This window comes from Diadema antillarum, unplaced genomic scaffold (assembly GCF_040938485.1).
Source record: "Diadema antillarum isolate AM-2024a unplaced genomic scaffold, OU_Dant_1.0 seq00000409_RagTag, whole genome shotgun sequence".
Lineage (NCBI taxonomy): Eukaryota > Metazoa > Echinodermata > Echinoidea > Diadematoida > Diadematidae > Diadema > Diadema antillarum.
Genome location: NW_027271396.1, coordinates 407,235 through 428,039, shown reverse-complemented (window position 1 = coordinate 428,039; position 20,805 = coordinate 407,235). Strand labels below are relative to the sequence as shown.

Below are 20,805 nucleotides of genomic sequence, written 5' to 3'. Positions count from 1 at the left end.
AATGGCGGAGCACAAATCAAAACGATCCAAAATGGTGATGATGATGGGCCAGAACATTAAAATACATCAAAAGTAGAACGCAAAAGACACAGGTATCTGGTGAATAAGCTAAAAATACACACAAAGTGGCGTGGAGTGAAGGCAAGAACTATAATTCACGCTGAGAAGATCTTCTGGCTTCGTGGGCGAAGTATGTACAGAGTATGTACAGAGCATCAATCTGGGCTAACTTTGATGGGCAAGTATCGGCGACTCGGCGGTGGCGCACCACGATGCTCCGTATGGGATTTGTGTTACTGACCAGGCGGGCCAGAGCAAAAATTGAGGATAAAAATTCAGCCAGATCACACGTTGAACAACGAAAATAAATACGCAGTAATGCTAAAAAAGCTTTAAAAAGCAGAAATCACTTGATGGAAATCTGCGATGACAATTCTAAAAACTAAATTTTAACAGATTTGAAAGTTAAAATCCTGCGACAAGGCAGTAAAAGTCCATCCACACGAAGCGCCCTCTATATATTTTTGTCTTTCCGGTAATTTAAATTCCATAGATAACAGAAATGATTTACGCATGTGTCACACAAATTTCTCAGTTTTATCAGCTCTATCATAACCACGTCACGAATTTAGAACATTTCTTGTCGAGAAGCTATTAGAAAGTATCTTTACTTTTCTTAATTTCTTTTCATCTTACAAATCTCTATTAGAGAAATGACTTGTACTTGTACAGTGTTAATAAGCCGACCATCTTGAACACTGCGCATATGCAGAATACAGAGAGGAAAATGAAAGCATGGAGCTATTCATATAGTGATGTTCATGCTGGCTTGTCAGTGTTGCAAAGGCTACTGTAGCCTCATTTCAGGCTCACGTATAGATCACACATTTAGGAAGTAAAAGATATAGACCTACCATCGTTCACTTTGTCCTGAATACCTGACTATAATTACGTCACTTAGAATAACGTGTAGGCCTACCTGCCAACTCCAATGCAACACCAATCACATTAAGCAAAGTTGTCATGCTATGTGAAGAGCACTCATTCTTACTGTATACTAATTACTGATAAAAGTGAGCGGATATCGATCAATCAGAAGTACACGTACTTTAAAATGTTTTAAAAGCAGGTTTTCGAATCATGTGACACCAGAGATTATCTAAAACTAGGTTAGATTTAACCGTCCATCCGTTATACACAGTAGACCTACATGATAGTGATGCATAGTGTGTACATCAAGCGCAGTAATGGCTAATGCGTCAAAATCTCTTGCACAGAAAGTCAGTATTCTACGTTTATCCCACAAACGTGGGATGAGATGGAATATCAGACATTTGGCATTAGTGGTCAATTATAGTGGGGGGCCTTGCATGTGTTATTTTTGATTTTCAGTTCAAGTTGATGTAAAAGTTTAATTTTTGGTACCATTGTAAAGGTAATTGTCTATAGATCAATATTGGTTCGAGTGTCAAGCACACAAGTAAGAAATACTCAAAATGGCCGCCAAAATCCAAGATGGCCGCCAACTTCTAGACTTTTGTCAAAAAATTGGATAAAACTCTCCATTTGAAGTGATTTAAGTGCTGAACCTGATATTTTCAAGGGTAATGAGATTATTGGACACATTTAGAAATAAAAACAATTAATGCCTTTTGCTTAATTTGCATAAATTTACATAAATTCCATTTTTAAAGCTTTTTTCCTTAAAAAAATACAATTATTTAGAGACAAAATGTATATAAACAAGGCAAGTGCCAAATTGTGTCTCGCCCATTCGCGTACAAGGAATTAATATTTTTTATAACTCCCAGAAGTTAATTGACCTACTTATGACCTTTGACCTTGTGGTGACCTTCAACACCCCAAGGGACATTTACCATCCACGTTTGGTCACAAACGAACAAAGGGATCAAAAGTAATGAGCCATAATCGAAACATGCCATAAAAACATAACATTGGACCCTCAAAATTTGTTGACCCCTTTCTGTGACCTTTGACCTTGTGATGACCTTTAACTCCCCAAGGGACATTTACCATCCAAGTTTGGTCACAAACGGACATAGGGATCAAAAGTTATGAGCCACAATCAAAATGCGCCCTAAAAACATAACATTGGGCCCTAAAAGTTTGTTGACCCCTGTCTGTGACCTTTGACCTTGTGACGACCTTCACCTCCCCAAGGGACATCTTCCATCCAAGTTTGGTCACAAATGGACCAAGGGATCAAAAGTTGTGAGCCATAAACGAAATGCGCCCTAAAAACTTAACATTGGGCCCTAAAAGTTTGTTGACCCATCTGTGACCTTTGACCTTGTGGTTACCTTCAATTTCCCAAGAGACGTCTACCATCACCCAAGTTTGATTGCCATTGTAGCAACATGTGCTGAGTTATGTGTGATAAGAGAGTCTTGCAAGTAAACTTTAACGTATGACCTCAAATGACCTTTGACCTTATCATGTGACCTCTTACGGCACCATAACATGAAGGTACCCCCAGTGCATCCATCACCCAAATTTGATTGCCATTGTAGCAACATGTGTCGAGTTATGTGTGATAAGAGAGTCTTGCAAGTAAACTTTAACGTTTGACCTCAAATGACCTTTAACCTTATCCTGTGACCTCCAATGGCACCATAACATGAAGGTACCCCCAGTGCATCTATGACCCAAGTTAGGTTGTAATCCAAGCAACTTATGTGAAGTTATTTGTCAAAAGAGAGTCTTGCAGGTAAACTTTAACATAGAAAAGAGAGTCTTGCATATCTGTACTCTTTAATATATGACCTCAAATGACCTTTGACGTCATCACATGACCTCCGACAACACCATAACATGAAGATACCCCTAGTGCTTCTATCACCCAAGTTTGGCTGCCATTGCTGTAACAGTTGCCAAGTTATGCATCATAAGAGAGTCTTGCAGGTAAACTTTAACATTTGTGACGGACGACGGACGGACGACATTTGGATCCCTTAGTCTCGCCTTCACCTCCGGTGGGCGAGACAAAAAGGAAATAATCACAAGGAAATGATAATAAGGAAAGAATTACAGCGAAATCTTCATGAAATGTCCTAAAATATATTTTCAACACATCCGATGAATAGGGGGTCAATAGCCCCATGTTTTACAGAGGCATTATACTCCAAAGAAAGGTCTTGGAACTGCTAGCGCACCCACGTGACTATTGTGATAAAGTATACCTGCTTTCACCTATCTGAGACAACAAGTTGTACAAATCCTGATGTGACGGATATGATGACTGAAACATTAGAACAATATGTGATCAAGAAAACTGTCAACCATACACGCCTAGAGGAAAGAATACCAGAACACATCCCTAGTTTGACAGAGGAAAGACCTAGTTTAAATCGTTTGTTAAAAGATGCTAAAAAGGTAATATCAGATGCAACTCGAACACCATGTGGATGAGGCAGTACGGATATTATCAATGGCAGCATTTATTCTCAATAAAGCTGTTTGGGATGAAGAAACCGCATTCAGGTTTGATGATTTTTTTTTTTCCCAAAAGGTTCCAAAGAACATCTGTATTTCTTCCGTCAACTCCTCTCAAAACCCAAATCAATGCCACAAAGAGAATTCCTGAAGATACTCTGTGAGTCAGAAAGCCATGCTAAATATGACTTCTCTTTCTGCGAATCTGAATTGTGAGCTGCCTCTTCCAGTGTTTTTGTTCCTCAGATTGCTTTCCCAAACAAGGAGGAAGAAGCTGGACTGTAGAACCAAGGAAGTTCAAGAGCATGGTGTTCCAACTGGCTTGAATTATATAATGAGCTGTCAGTTTTCAATAGATGGACAATCAAATCATCAAAGACCTGAAATTTCACCTAATGATAAAACATAATCATACAACTAAAGTCAATCCTGTCCAGAAATATGTGAAAAAGTGTAAATCAGAGCTATATCATGCGAAATGTTTGAAGCTGTGTCCTCCGGGAGAGCAGATTTTATCATTTTCTGCTTCATTCCGTGGTACAATGATCAAGTATAGTTCCTTATAGATTATCATTTAAGCTTAGTGGCAAGTCCAGTCGAGTAATTTTGATTCTTATTTCGTCAATTCTTTCACAAACATTGTTTCAAAGAAAATAAGACAATGTGGCTCCATTCTCTCGAACCTCCTTGGTGGAACTACTTAACAAGTATAGTCTCAGCGTGTCACACAATAAAGTCCTTAGCACTGAATCTAGATTTACAGAGGCTGTCGTTGGCTGTTGCAGATTAAACAAGGAACAAAACTTGTATAGACTGTGCTACAAATTGCATCAAGACATTTTCACAGTTTCAGTCCTGGATAACCTGGATCACAGTCCCACACCACGTACTGCAATAAAGCTCATCCTTCCAGGGAACTGGCGTCTTAATATTTCAGTTTAACTCATCACAAAAGCCTGGGTTGGACAGAGAATGCTTACGAATCAACTCATAGAAAGCAGGAACATGCAGCAGTGAACCCATCCTTCCTCGTTCGTACATGTTTGCACCACCAGTGGGCCAAAATTTTGTCACCCAACCTCCCATCAAAGATGCGCAACCGTTTGCAGTAGTAACAAATTTGCTTGATGAGGAGAAACAGCACGAACAGGCATGGATGACTGCATTTATATGACATCCTAAGATAAAGAAATACACACTCCAGCGTCATAGTCTTCCTACCATGCAGCTCAACACTGTTGGACAACCAGGGACCCCCCCCCCCCAAAAAAAAAGCAAAACATTGAAGCCTCCTTGCCACTTTACCATGAAAAGGCCGCCTCTCTATGAATGATTTCACATGGAGTGAAACGGGTGAAAGAGAAAACTGCGCACCCCGACTTACACCAAGTCCCTGTGTTGGTAGTTGACCAAGCACTGTACGACCTTGCATAAAAAGGCAGCTGACCTTTCCTACTATACTATCGCGGAGGGGATGGGGAAGAGTTTTTCATTATGAATCTTCCCCACACACACCTACATTGTCATCCAAAAGGTAGCTCAACTCTTGTACCAAGTCAGATTTGTTGGCATAGAAGATTCAAAAGATAGTGCCATTCATGTCAACAGGGAACCACTCGCACCAGATTGTTACGACATCATTATCATCGACGGTGTAGCACTGATACGCTCACTTCCTGGTATAACTGTCCGAGGCAACAACTTTACATCAGATTTAAACAAGATGTTGTGCCCAGGTATTTGCCGCAACTTGAAGTGATTGTCAAGATTAGAGATTGTCTGGGACCAGTATCAAGCAAAGGAGGGACAAGAGAATAACTTGGAAGGGGCACATGACGAGTATCTGGGTCCGCAATAATTCCGGGAAATTGTCATGTCAAAAGTTTCTAGCAAATGATAGCAACAAGGAGGATCTTTATTCTCATTCTTGTCCAGGAAGATCATAGGAGAGCATTTTGCAGATGACAGAGTGTCTATGTCATGTCAGGCAATCAAGTGCTCCATGCTGGAAACGGTTCACCGATAGATCAGTGCAAATTGACACACGTCGTAGTACATCTGCCCAATGCTCTCTATTCTTCATCACTTGGAATGATGTACACTGGAGACACTAATGCTGTCGCAATCCTTCTAAGTGATTTCCATTACATCAACGCTCTAGTCGAAACCGACTAAAGAAATCTGGATCTCCTTCAAAATGAGAAATACAACTAAATGATCTCCCTGAACAGTATAGCCACAAACCTGGGTGCGACAGTGTGCATGCCATGACCCTTTTCCACGCATAAACTGGATCAGATAGTACTTCTTCCTTCAAGTTCAAGGGTAAGCGATCCCTCTGCATGTTGATGCATGAAATGCCGTTCCCATGGGACAATTTGCAAGTATTGTTGACAATCCTTTACTTTACTGAATCACGTGAAGACAATGATGTTGACCTCGTCCAAGTAAAGTTGTTCTCACAGAAGACTATGGACGTGGAGAGAATTCCTCCATCCAGAGATGCTTTGTATCCACATCTAAGAGAATTGTTTTTCAATCGAATGCCTGGGTAACAGCCAACATATCTATCCTTTCTCCTGTCGTAGGTGAGGGGTTATAGACTTATAGGTTGATATCTAAGCTGCAGATCCAGTTCAGGGTAGCATCGCGTACTTGCTTGAATAAGTTCTTTGAGCCCTGCTGGGAACTTCGGCAGGTGGCAGTCTTCCACAATGTGGCGCAGAGTTTGGAAAGGATGGCCGCAGTCACACGCTGGGCTAGCCAAGAACCCCATTTGTGTAGACGGTGACATATGTCCTTGCATGGAGGTTTCAGATGAGGTTTAGGGTGAGCCACTGTTTCTGAGGGAGGTTGGAAGCCCTCTGGCTTTAAAGTCAGGTCAGTGATGGTGTTGCACGTGACTTGAGTTGTGTTCGAGACAGCATCAGACCAGCATCTGCGCCATTCACTTTTGGAGTCAATGTGTTCCAGCGTGATGGAAGGAACATCTAGACTGGCTGCGGTATATCAGGCGCATTGGTGGCAAGTTGTTCAGGTCGTCGTGGATTTGGAGGTCAGGGTCAGCATTGATGGCATTGGCGACACTTACCATCCTTTCCATCCTGCGTAGGAAGGGGGGAGTGATGTGTGCCAAAACAGGTAGCCAGTGAAGAGGGTAGACTTGAGTGCACTCATTTCGTGTGGCAGCTTTTGGCCAACGAAGACGAGCAGTACTCTGCAGTTGAGTAGGGGAGGGCCAGTGTTGCAGTACGGAGAGTACTGGCTTTTGAACCCCAAGTGTTGCCTGCGAGTTTCCTGATGATGTTGAACCCGTGATTTCAACTTGTCTGCAACTCTCTTTAGGTGTTCTCGATAAGTGAGGTCCTTTGGAAACCCCTTATGCTTCCAGGCTTGCCACAGAAGGCAACCTTCAGCTTAGCTTTGGCAAGATGGTTACTAAAATGGAAAGCAGTAATGGTAGTCTTTGAAGGGTTGGCGCGAAGTCTCTAGAAGGTGAAGTACTCCTCCATTGTCTTCAGATCTTGGGTTAGGACTTGGCTGATGTCATCCAAGGACCTTCCTTGAGATGTAAGGGCGAGGTCACCTGCATAAGCAAATTTCCTGGATGAAGTGGTGGGCATGTCACTCATGTATGTTGAAAAGGAATGGAACCAACACAGAACCAAGGGGGGGGGGGGCATCATTGGGAGTCCTAACAGAGCTGGTCTCTTTACCCAGAGTGACCCTGAATTTTAGACCAAAGACAAGCAGCGCAGAGTAGTCTGGCAATTCAGGATTTGAGAAAATTTCAAAAGGACACCTCGTCTCCACACTGTGCCGTATGCTGATGAAAGGTCTATGAGCGCTAGGCCAGTTTTCTAGCGTCGTTGGAAGCCAGCCTTAATGTTAGTGATGCCTGCCAACAACCTGGCCAATGAACCATGGATGGAAAAAAGAAGACGGCAAGCTGCTTCCCATTTGGACCATGCTACTCCTTGCTAAGGATGTTTTTCACCTGGATGCGAAGTGCACCTGCCCAAATGCCTGCTCTCAGTGCAAATGTGTTAAGACAAAGCTGAAGTGCACGTGTCAGATTGTGTTTACATGCCAGAAGTTGCTAGACTAGAACATTTTTCAATGCGACCACAAAAATATGTATATTTGGATAATTTGTCAACCATTCTGTTACTTTAATGCATTGTGGACGGATTTCTTAGAGCAACTGTTTATGTAATAATGAAAGAAGATATGCTCCCATGATGTCTATTTGTTTAGCAGTCAATTCCTCATACAAGTAAATAAAATTGGTGGAGAGACTGATATTACCAATAGCATAAGTATGAATCTTATGAGGCATGATGCGGAAAAAAAGGAAACTTGAAAGTGGCAGCCATCTTGGATTTGGTTGATATTTTGAATTGAATGCATGCACCAATTGTGTTGGTTTTTTTTTTATTTGATTCCCCACACATGCAATCATAGGTATAGAGACCAAAATCTCCATTCTAGACTCAATAGTACAAAAGTTACGAGTCACATTGCAAATAAGCTTGAAAATGGCAGCCATCTTCGATTTTGGCGACCATTTTGAATTGGAGATGTGCTCTAATTGTGGTCGTTTTATTTTCATTAAATTGATAATGCATGCAATCATAAGTATAGAGTCCAAAATGTAAATTCTAGACTTAATATTACAAGAGTTACGAGTCAGAAAGCAAATAAGCTTGAAATGGCAGCCATCTTGGATTTTGGCGGCCATTTTGAATAGAGGATGTGCTCTAATTGTGATCATGTTATTTCTATTCAATTCCTGACACGTGCAATAATAGGCATAGCGACCAAAATCTGAAGTCTAGACTCAATAGTACAAGAGTTATGAGTCGCTATGCACAATAGCTTGAAAATGGCAGCCATCTTAGATTTTGGCAGCCATTTTGAATAGAAGATGTGCTCTGATTTTGCGTTAATTCTATTCATATTCAACTCCTCACACGTGTAGTCAAAGGTGTAGAGACAAATATCTCCATTCCAGACTCAATAGTACAGGTGTTACGAGTCACAACGCAAAATAGCTTGAAAATGGCAGCCATCTTGGATTTTTGCGGCCATTTTGACTAGAAGATGTGCTATTATTGTGTTCATTTTATTTTTATTCAATTCCTCACATGTGTAATCATAGGTATAAAGACCAAAATCTCCACTCTGCACTCAATACTACAAGAGTTACGAGTCATACTGCAAATAAGCTTGAAAACGGCAGCCATCTTGGATTTTGGCGGCCATTTTGAATTGAAGATGTGCTCTAAATGTGTTCATTTTACTCGTATTCAATTCCTGACATGTGCAATCATAGGTATAGAGAGCAAAATCTTCATTCTAGACTCAATAGAACAAGAGTTACGAGTCATAATGCGAAAAAACCTTGAAATTGGCGGCCATTTTGGATTTTGGCGGCCATTTTGAATTTTTTTATGATACATGCTTGACACTCGAACCAAAATTGTTCTACAGATCATAACCTTCAATTTGGTACCAAAATTGAAACTTTTACATGAATTTGAAATGACTGAGTGCCAGGGCACCCCACTATTACCTATCTGTAGCAAAGACCATTTCCCCTCGATAAAGGAGGAAAGAAAGAAAAGTGGTCGGATGATATTCACCTCGTTCAGCTCCTACGTTATAAAGAAAACGAAGATATTCTCAAGTAACATCTATCTGTCAAAATCATACATGAATTGCCCCAATTACTCTTCATCACGCTGTCTTGAACTTTAGCAGTTTTCAGTGTGAATAGTCCCAATGAATCCTCATCACGCTGTCTTGACATTCAGTCATCTTCAGTGTAAATAACCCCAATGAATCTATATCGCGCTTTCTTTACATTCAGCAATTTCATGTGAATAGCTCCAATGAATCCTCATTGCGCTCTATTGACTTTCAGCCATCTTCAGTGTGAACAGCCCCAATGAATCCTCATTGCGCTCTCTTGACATTCAGCCATCTTCAGTGTGAATAGCCCCAATAAATCCTCATTGCGCTCTCTTGACATTCAGTCATCATCAGTGTGAATAACCCCAATGAATCTGATCAACCCCCCTTGACGTTCAGCCATCTTCAGTGTGAATAACCCCAATGAATCCTTAATGCGCTCTTCAGACATTCAGTGACTGATTACTTCCAGCATATTTCCTTCTTACACGTTATCTTTGTTTACATTAATCGAGCTCTATGAGACGTTTCCTCCTCAAAGGAACATCATTTTCGTTCTCCTTTTGATTAATTACCGAGGACTGACAAACATCGAAATCTGTGGAGTAAACCATCTTCAATCTACTGTTTGGATCACAATGAAAGAAGCGAAGAGGGACACATCAAACATGGATACTTGAATCATTGCTTGCTGACATCAGGATAGAAAGGTGTGACTTCACTCCAGGCATCTATTAATAGTCGATATCTTTGTCTCAATCACATAAACCTACTTTCTTTGATAATCTCAAAGTAAATACTAACTTTATTATATGTTTCAAATCGGGAGACATGTTAAGGTGGCTTTGATATTCCATGACCTCTCGTCGTCCAACCGAATATCTCCCCCATTGCACTTACTGCTTTATAGTTCTTGATGGAGATCGTCACAGATCATCATAATAGGATTCAATGCTTTCAAATAAGTGTAAGGCCTGTGGAAAGGAACATTGTTCAACAATGTGTAGGTAATCGTAAAGAATTTTACTTTTGTGACCCTTGCCCATGTGTCAATCCGTTACATTTAATACACGTATACCCTTGTGTGTATGTTACATGACAGTGTGCTGTATATTGCAATTGTATGGCCAAATAAATGAATAATAATAGTAATGTTAAGGGATGAATAAAAAAGAAAGTATATTTACAACTTACAGGTTGATTAGGCACCCTTTTCATCGACTGTGACTTTCTTTTTCTTGTATTCGAGTTTGACGAAAATTATATCTTAAAATTTCATTTCTTTCTGAACAAGATCTGTGTACCAGCAACATAAACCGACTATTGGCAACCTACATGGGCACGCCTCGACAGTTGGACGTCAAGTGGTTATAAGATATCTCTACTTTAATGGTGCATCTTGGTTTCCTATTCATTCATATATAGCATTGAATTTCGCCTCTCAGGAAAAAAAGCGTACCGTACAACTGCCTTCCTGTTTTGATCAATATGATGCATGTAATTGATCAAAAGATGAAATTGTTGTAAAATGTGTTTTATTCTACATTTGAACATCACTTCACATAGAAATGAGTTTATCGTGTGTCTATAAGTCTTTAACCATCTAACACGTCGTGAGCCTCGGATTCGTTACGGGCAAATCTTCCCGGACGTTTGGTTTTGATTGTGTGTGTGTGCGTGTGTGTGTGTGTGTGTGTGTGTTTGTGTGTGTGTGTGAGTGTGTGTGTGTGTGTGTGTGTGCGTGTGTGTGTGTGCGTGTGTGTGCGTGTGTGTGCGTGTGTGTGTGTGTGTGTGTGTGCGTGTGTGTGAGTGTGTGTGTGTGTGTGTGTGTGTGTGTGTGTGCGTGCATTTGTGTGTAGGGTATGTGTGTATTAATGGTACTATCATGCCATATATCCCAACGATCTTAGAGAATTGCTATAATCACTGATAATCCGTCACATCCGAACGGGTTCCAACCTGACGTCTCCAAAATCTCTGAATCAATTTTACCCCACAAAATCACGGAAATATCCATTACTTGCATTTCTCCTTTAATCTTTACAGTAAAATCTTCCAGTCTTGACCTATGATTTTGTTTACTGGACTGTGTAGCTATCGATAAACTCCTTTGTCGCTTCCCTGGAGAAAATATATTAAGTGTTTTAAATGTGACTGTAGGGAAAACAGCTTTGACTCCACACCACCTTGAATAGTTGCAAGACAATCATTGCGGAGTGCAGAATGCAAAGGAAGACATGACTTTTGTCTTTGTATGCGTTTTGTGTTCTGGGCATAGAACAATGTATTCCGCTTTTCTGAGTTTGATTCACACACGTTCTTCCTCCGTGCTAATTTCCTAGCCAGAGTCACAGATTTCTATAAGTCATTTACAAGGAGTCTTCGTATCAACGTCATGCATGAGCAGAAATTTCATATAGCACCAGGGTTTAGTTTCCAGAGCCAGTAGTCCGTCCAGCGGGCAGTAATTAGACCTACTACATGGTGACAATCTACAAGATGAATGACTCTCGACTGGATGTCGTCTAGTGGCAAAATTACATCCTCAAAGCTTCTTACTGAGATGACCGTAGGCTTTACGACAAGACTTGAGATAATAACAGCTTGGTGTCATACTCCTTGCCCCGAACACACACAGTAATGACATCATGATCCATAAACTTAAAATTCTTACTGAATGATGTGAGTCTACCCTGAAGATATGTTTCATTCATTCATTCATATAAAGTATTGTCATTTCCAAACAAGATGTATGTATGTTACAAACGACGAAATAAAAATAGTTTCCTTTTTTTTTCAAGAAGACTTAGAATGAAAGTGGATGGACTGCTGGAATGTGAACTTGTAGGATACAGTCCTCTCAACTACAGTCCATTACTACCACCACTACTACTACTACTACTACTGCTTCTACTACTACTACTACTACTACTGCTTCTACTACTACTACTACTACTACTGCTTCTACTACTACTACTACTACTACTGCTTCTACTACTACTACTACTACTACTGCTTCTACTACTACTACTACTACTACTGCTACTACTACTACTACTACTACTACTACTACACACACACTGATATATATATATATAAATATATATGTATATATATAGTCAGTGTACATACATACTATATAACTATATATACATATATATATTTTTGTAAATATGTATATATTTACTAAAAAGTAAGTAAACATACAACACATACAAACAAATACAAAAAAATACAAAAACACATCATATTACTGGGAACATGGCGCCATATATATATATATATATATACATACACACACACATTACCGTAAAACAAAGAGTAAAAAGTGTGAGGTCACCCTGTAAAATCGGTATAGAGTCAAGTGAGGGAAAGGAAGCGATGAGAGAGAGAGAGAGAGAGAGAGAGAGAGAGAGAGAGAGAGAGAAGGGGAGGGTGGGGAGGGGGAAAGTGAGAAGCAGATCCAGCCGCGATGAACTAAGTAGGAGAGACTAGTATTAGGTTACATAAGTCACTGAAACATTTCTTTAGGTTGGTAAAAAAAGAAAGAAAGAAATATGTGAGCATAAATGGGACAACATAAGGTTTTATTTTCTGTTATATTTATCTAAGACCATACTAGCAATTATCAATGCAGTAATGTTCCCACATGAAGACAGTTACATCGTATCAAACGCTCTGTGGTCGTCATTCTGTAAAGCAGTGCTTGACTAGTATTCAACATCTCTGGTGAACATCTCTAAATGCTTTGATACAGCTGGAGGCTATGCAGATAGAGATCTCTATAGATATAGATTCTATTTCTTCGATCATGAACATCACGAACTGAGTTATTTCTCCATATAAGTATTAGTGGAATCGATGCAGTAGGATCAAAGTGACCCCCCCCCCCCTCCGAGCTCCCGGGGGGGGGGGGGGATGCTGGATATGAATATTGCGTGTTTTGTAAAGCTCATCAAAGTATTTCTTACACACCACTAACTCTTTGGCTTCTCGTCATTTTCTTTTGTGTAATTAGACAATAGTATAAAATGCTGGCACGATACCCTTGTTTAGAGTTATCCTTTGTCGTGAATATAAAGTAGCTATAATACAAGGATTTGATACAACTACAGTTGATCTGTAATTTACATCGTGACTACACATAATGAATTGTCTTAAACATTAAGTAGTGAACGTTATGGACATGCGATAGCAGCTGCTCTCATCTCTTTCTACACAGACATTTATTCAGTACCTCCTGTTGCCACCATGTTTGCCTGAGGTAGAGATATCGTATAGAATTAGGCATACAACCGTTAATCAAAATCGACATTTCTGCATAGTCCGTGATGGTTACAATAGGAGCACATTTTCAGTCTTGAAGATAAGTGGCAACGTGTCCTAGGTCTGATGTCATACACCCAAGTCACACGTGATAAAAGCAAAAAAGAGATGAATACATGAGTGACAGTAATTCTACCATCTATAATCATCAATCAATAGACTGTATTGATCCCATGCCTCCAGTACGCCATTGATTTGTCTAAACCGATCTACTCAAGTCACCGTGGTACAAAGGAGTGTCCTTAACAAGGACTAGTGGTATGTTGTTTCACAGAGCTTCTCCATGCCTTAGATTACATTAAACATTCAGGTCCAGATATAATTCTTGCTTTGATACAATGTTTTGATGATATACTTAAAAACGTATAAATTCAAAGTAACGCATGACTAAATACAAAGTCTTATCCCTTTTTTCGAGTCACTCCCACCATATTACTGAGTTTGGGGATGAATAGTAGTGAAGTGCTCATCTCAAGACATCTTCTAAGGATTCTTTGATTCAGACCTCCAATCCCTTTTGATGACCAGTGGCGCTAGAATTGTGATATTCATTACTGGAACAATTCATCCTTTACCATCTAAATCCTACTCTTATTGTGTGGGTTTTGGCGTCTAAATAATGTCTTCTGCTACTTTCAATGAGCTTTCTTACTATTGATATTTTTGGTCCATCGGACCAGAATGTAAATTCCCGTAAAACCCATTTAGTTTACACAAACTGAAACTATTTCGATATTTCTATTTCTCTATAATTTTGAAAGAAAATTGTGCACATCAGTATTATGGAATATACATAGATCATATAAAAGTCTATCACCGTGCATAATCTCCAAGGTGACATACGTGCTAAACGCACTAGCACACCAGTACATGGTACTAGCAGCACAGACACGCCAGCAGACACACACACACAGACACACACACACAGACACAGACACACACACACACACACACACACACACACACACACACACACACACACACACACACACACACACACAATTCATACACACCCACTATATACACATACTCACATCCCACACACTGACAGACACATGCCATCACATACAATACGGTTTTTCATTTTTAATACTATCAGCTGGTGTAGAGTTATCATTGTAAGCAAGTGATTGAAATCTGTGGTTGCTAGTACTTCAAGGGCTTCAAAAATCTCTATACAGGACTCACTTTACGGGCTTCCTTAGAGAAGATAGAAGGGAGCTTGGCAAGATGTTATTAGAGAAGTTCTTATGTTACAATTTGGAGCATTATCTCCGAGCTCAAGAGATATCCAACATCGCCCCGTCTGACTTTCATTTTCCTGGGACAAAGATTAAAACTACGACCAGTGCACTCGATTTCATGGGTCTCATTCTTCACGCACTGTAATTGAAAGTAAATGATATAAAAAACGAGCAAACGACTAAAATCAAAGAATGAATCATGTGGCTCTAGTTATAATATAATTAATGGTGTGCACATAAATCAGTAAGATGTTTGATGGACCAGAGATGTATGCTTCTGTCTATTGTGATCGTGATTTGCGACAAAAGAAAGAAAGTGTTTCATGGTAAGAAGGTATTTCTTCAAGATTATCACTTACAGGGTCGAACGGCAATGAAATCAATTTTCCAGTTTGCAAGACTTGAAATTTATCAAGCCGAAGTCATCGCTTCACTATTGTTTGACATCAACTGCTAATATAATATTATATATATATATATTTTTTTTTTCGGGGGGGGGGAGTTGGGGTTGGTTATGTTGTTTCGTGTTATTGGTTTGTTTCCTTTGTTTTGACTATACAAGACAAAAAACTTCTACCTCGATTAAATGCCATCAGGCTGAACCGAAATGCTACCCCTTGCGAAGAGAGCAGCCCATTCTCCAAAACCCCTGGGACCAGCGAACGATCCGTAAAGGAGTGCGAGCGAAACGAAAGATAGTACACTTTTAAAAACAGCTTCACTGTCATTACGTCACATAACTGATGTAGTCTTCTCCGCTCTGCCTCATAGTCTCTCACCCGTGTTTTTGTTTCATCCGCAGACACCATTGTGTGTGAAAAGCACACACAGGCTCACACTCTCATCCAGACTCACACGTATTATCCCATCGGATGCGATGCCCTTGTAAGAAAGCTTTGAGCTCGACTAGAGAACAGCGGAGAGTTTGAACAGCAGGCAGTTTGGCGTTTCCCGGCCGGACGCTCCCACGACAACTTCGCGGCTTTCTTAGACCTTCTTTGGAAAGGTCTTTCTTTTTCTTTTGTTTTGTTCTATCTCTGTTTTTGCTCTACACAGAGGTTTACCCTCTCTACGCAGAGTAGTTTTCCCCATTAACGAGAAACTTTTGTCAACGATTTATGTGAGCATTTCCTGACTCGACATAGCTAAACATTTGCTAGCGGTTTTCTCGTGTTTTATTTGTTTGCATGATGCATTACAAAGAAACAAGTGTGAAAATCTCTTCTTCGTTTGAATTTCAGTTGGTGCTGTTATATCATATGCTGCACCATTACTAAGGCACATCTGAAGAAAGGAATAAACCATCACTGCAGAGACGGAACAGGGAGTTGAGTACATCTGATCACTTAGCGGTAATCACGTGAGGAAGAACGGAGTAGACTGAACCTAACACCGGACGACAGCGGCAGCTGTAGCAACGGAATCTTTTTCTAAAGGAGATAACTGCCGGAGTCGCATCTGTGTCAACCAAAGCAATCGTCTCCTCAACTTTGAGACATCTGCTCAACTAGCATTTTCATTTGTGGTCGTGAAACACAGTGAAGGAGAGAGTGATACGTGCTATTACTTCCTCAGTGATTGCTCGTGTTGGATTACAAAATGGATACGTGGCGTCTGAGGAAACCGTGCGGATGGATCCCCGTCGCTCGTCTTCTCATGACCGTAGGATTTTGCGCCGTGTGTGTGTCCGGGCAGGCATCGGTGCGAATTGGTGAGTGCACTTTGTGGAATCCTATTTTTATCATTTTCCCCTATTTTGGGTGGCTTAGCAAGCTGTGATGGTCGGTAATAATTGATGTACCCTCTGTAATACATCCAGTAATTATGCTTAAATTAAGCCTGTAGTGCCTCAACCTGACCCTAAAGCATTATCATGGCAAAGGTATAATGATATGATCTATTAGTGATAACTTCATTGGTCGGTTTGAATCAATACGGATGATTCAAAAAGACCTTAACAAATAAAAAGAGCGAAAAGTAGAATTTTACATGAAATTCCCGTGTTTTGAATCTTTCTGTATGGAAACCATTTTTTATCTTACTAATAAAATAAGACACCAGACACGAAGTTTTACCAAATGTCAACAAAATGCGGAATTTTTTATACAGTCTAAATATTATAAGGAAGGAGAAGGAGAGAGAAAGAGAGAGAGTGTGTGTGTGTGTGGGGTGGGGGTGGGGGAAAGGGTGAGGGCGTTGGTGTATGAGTAAGGCGGTTGATGGTAAATAGATGGAAATGTATAATACACATAGAGAGAGGGGATCAGAGAGAGCTTGGTTAATATTAATTCTTCAGGTCTTCAGTAAGAAATTGAATATATAGATCTATGTCCATACCTCATTTATCATCGGGTGTACATTAATTGTCGTCATCTGCAAAACATGCAATGTGGCCAATTTTAATTACAGCTAACTTCTTTCCGATCACGTCTGAGATCCAAGTCACATTCATTCACCGGATCGTTTTTTTTTTCCCCAGATTTTTCTATTGGCATGGTACATTGATATGCACTGAGTAGCATGACTGCGGTAAAAGTCAAAGCAAAATCTCAGCACAGTACAATTTTAAGATTTTATTTATGTATACAGATCTTCCCTACAGCAGTTAGAAAGTTCAAAGTAAATGTACTCTTGTCACAACATAGAAAAGTGAAGAGATTGTCACAAACTTCTCACATGTGTTCGCCTCGGAATGCAAAATCATGTGTACGCTTGTGCATCATTTTTGGTTTATTTAGATACAAGGGATAGACTGGGTATTGTGGAATATTCTGAGGAATTTCCGAACGATGGTAGGCCAATCTGCCGTGAAAAGAATTTCAGTGAATGTTCGTGTTTGAATTCTGACGGTTTCAGACTAATCTGTTAATTAAATCACATTCCTGGCGCAAGAGAGAGAGGGAGAAAGAGAAAAAAAGAAAGAAAAGAAAATTGCTGTCGCATACTCCAGACCACTCAAACGAAATTTCCCTCCTCCAACCGACCACAAAGTCACAAGAGAATTAGAGAATTGCCCAGACCAAACGTCAACGACAGCTTTGCTGTGATAAATCTTATTAAATTAATGATGTCAGTGAAATGAGTTTGTGACTTGAGACGTGTACGGCCTGCTGTTCATAGTATTCTGTGCATAACGTATAGACATGTAGAAATGGACGCCACGCTTGCTTCTGGAATATCAAGTCATGTATATCTCAAACAATTCACTTGTTTCGTCAACAATGCCATGGTCTCACGGACAAACCTAGGATGAATTACATCTTTGCATTGGAAGAAAGACTATTGATTTCCGTATTGATCGCCCTGCATAGCAATGCGATAAAATACATGCATGTAGTGGACTTCAATAACATTTGCATAGAATCATTGATGGAAATGCTTAGGTGTTGCAAGGGTCAGTACAAGAAATGTAAAAACATACCCCAGACAAATAGTTTGTTTTGAATGAATTTTTGAATGTCACACCTTAGGATGAAGAGTGACTCTGTCTGTTGTTGTAAAGGTAATTGTATACGATATCGATGTGTTAACACATTCTTTTAGTAATGTAATGCTTTGTGTTCATTCATTTATCCAACAATTCATGCAGTGAAAATCCCAGCACTTAAGTTGCTTAGTCGTTATGATTATCACAGCTAATATTCTTACAATCTTAATACTGTGCCAAGACAACACTAACAACGACTTATACGCTCACCTCTAGACGCCTTCCGCTCAAAGAAGTATGTGCAGACCTTAGTTTGTAATATCAATGTTATATTTACCCTTTTTCTATATCTCTCCGGACCGCCTTTCCTTCCTCGATATTTAAAGTCCCTCCATACGGCATAAGACGTAAATTTGGATTTGCTTTCGTTTTCCCAAAGACCTCTAAGACATCAACCAGTTTTGCCTATTTTGAAATAAGTGATGGAATTCAAGAAGCAAACAAGCTATTTTGTTTTTACAATCATACTTCTCTCAGATATACGAAAACGCAAAGTAAGTTAGGATACATCAATATGTATTCTTATACACTTGACGGTTTGCTACAGTACATTGCTGTATGTGAAGATGAATTAATATTTAGAGCAAACCCTTCATCTAAATGTTGGGCTAAGCTATAAACTTTTTATTCTTAAAGTGAAAAAGATATTATGGTTTTAATGTCGTAATGCACCAATTCCAGACTAGTACTCGCTTTTACAATTCTTGTTATTGACATCATTAGTCATTTGTTTTGACCTATAATGACAGTAAGAGTTGTGACGATGCATAACGTTGCTTTGAACCCGCCATCTTTGGGCGTTCCATTCCCAGCAGCCATGTCTAATCTCTCCCTACTCACACAATACATACAATAATACGCGTCATTGCATCATGAAGACAGGTTGAGCAGGATCTTATCTCTCAAATCGATTATTGTCTTAACCCCTTCAATCTTCACTACCTGCAATATGTGCCCAATAAAAGAAGTCAATCCATTCTTCCTCTTCTACAAGTGAGTCCAAAGGCAGTGTGAGGCTTAACTTCCCCTACATCGACCAGTCGTTGAGCTCTCCAATCTCTCAAGGCGTATTAATTTGGATCCGCACAGGAGTTCACAGTTTAAATATTTATTTGGAGTGAGACTTGGTAGTCTCCAACCCTAAACAACACTCCGTAGACAAGTTCCCCAAGATGGATATGCGTTTGCAGATATCAATACAAAGATGACTAATCTCCAGATGAATAGTTAATAAAACCAGAATGTAGCAAACATCGTTTTCCAACCAGGCAAGAGGTTAAAACAAATTTGAAATCGATAAACAGACAAGTGAGATTAAGAAACAACAAGTGCGAGACGATAGAGAGAGTTGGAGGAGATGGTCTACCTCTCGTTTAGACCTCTGGTAGACAACGGAGGCAGAATCAAGGCAGGAGGCCCCAATTTTGACGTCAGTGTACTGCAAACGTACATTTGTAATTCTAATAAGATCCTATTTCTACTCTCGTATCGAAATACAAAGACATTCTTAAATGTTGAAGCAAGAAAATACACAGATAAAGATAGAAAGTGAATAATCTTATTACAGACACCTCTCTGCCTCTCTCTATCTCTCTCTCTCTCTGTTTCTCTCCTTCCTGGCAGTATTATCGTAAAGTTGGTCGTCACTTAGAGTAGCGAATCGATGTACTATGAGTTGACCGGTCCCGATGTGGGTGAAGACTCTAACTATTGTTGGACGTTAAGACTCCTTCACACAATACAATGCCCCCTTGAACGGATTGAAGCTTCCACGCCTCTCTCCGTCATTCATACTTTATATCCAGGGGAGAACAAATCCGTCGAATTGCTGTCTAAGGCCCTAGGTTACGTCTGTAACATTTCATTCTATAATCTATACCATTCAAATGGGAAAAGGACAAGTTATCTTTTGAGTTAGAGTGGCTAAAAGACAGTGCATTCGAAAGAGAAGAAGAATAAGAAGAAGACGGAGGAAAAGACAAGAAAAAGCAGAAGATAAAATATATATGCCATGGATCCAAAGTGCGCACTGGTTTAGTGCATGCATTGGCGTACTTATCATCCACTTGGCCACTGCTTGGTAGGAATGCGGGCAGCTTGAAGATACGCTAAATGTTGCAGCATACTCTGGTATGATCTGTATCTGGGCCTCAACAAGTAGGCAGCATTAAAGCTGGCAAAAAGAAAATAAATGTACAGTTCTGGCATACACCCTGTACTTAAAATGAAATATAAAAGCGACTTAAGATTGAATAAATCAGATCATGTTTAAGTAATTTAGTTAAAGGGATATTATATACCTTGGACTGGATGGGGCTTCAGGTTTCCAACTTCATTGTGATATAATGAGAAACCTCTTGAAATCCTCCAAGAGGAATTCAAGGTGTATTTGATGAAAATTGGTTTTAGAATGGCTGAGATATCGAAAAACAAAGAGTTCATAATAAAAGGTGGGACCCACTTTTTATTAGGACCACTTTTTTTTTACTTTGTTTTTTGATATCTCAGCCATTGCAAATCCGATTTTCACTAAAAAAACTTTGAATTCCTCTAAGAACTGTAGGCTCTTTAATATTTCATAACACGTTTCTAATTATCTCG

General features: G+C 39.8%; 1 protein-coding gene across 1 annotated transcript in view; it reads left to right on the top strand.

The window, feature by feature from the left end:
* Positions 1–16,271: 16,271 nt before the first annotated feature.
* The window catches only part of LOC139732279 (glutamate receptor ionotropic, kainate 2-like), a 97,168-nt gene continuing 92,634 nt past the window's right edge, over positions 16,272–20,805 (top strand). The window contains exon 1 of the mRNA XM_071643152.1: positions 16,272–16,428. Within this exon, the coding sequence (XP_071499253.1) occupies positions 16,317–16,428 (112 nt within the window). The 5' untranslated portion in view covers positions 16,272–16,316. The remainder of the gene's footprint in view (positions 16,429–20,805) is intronic.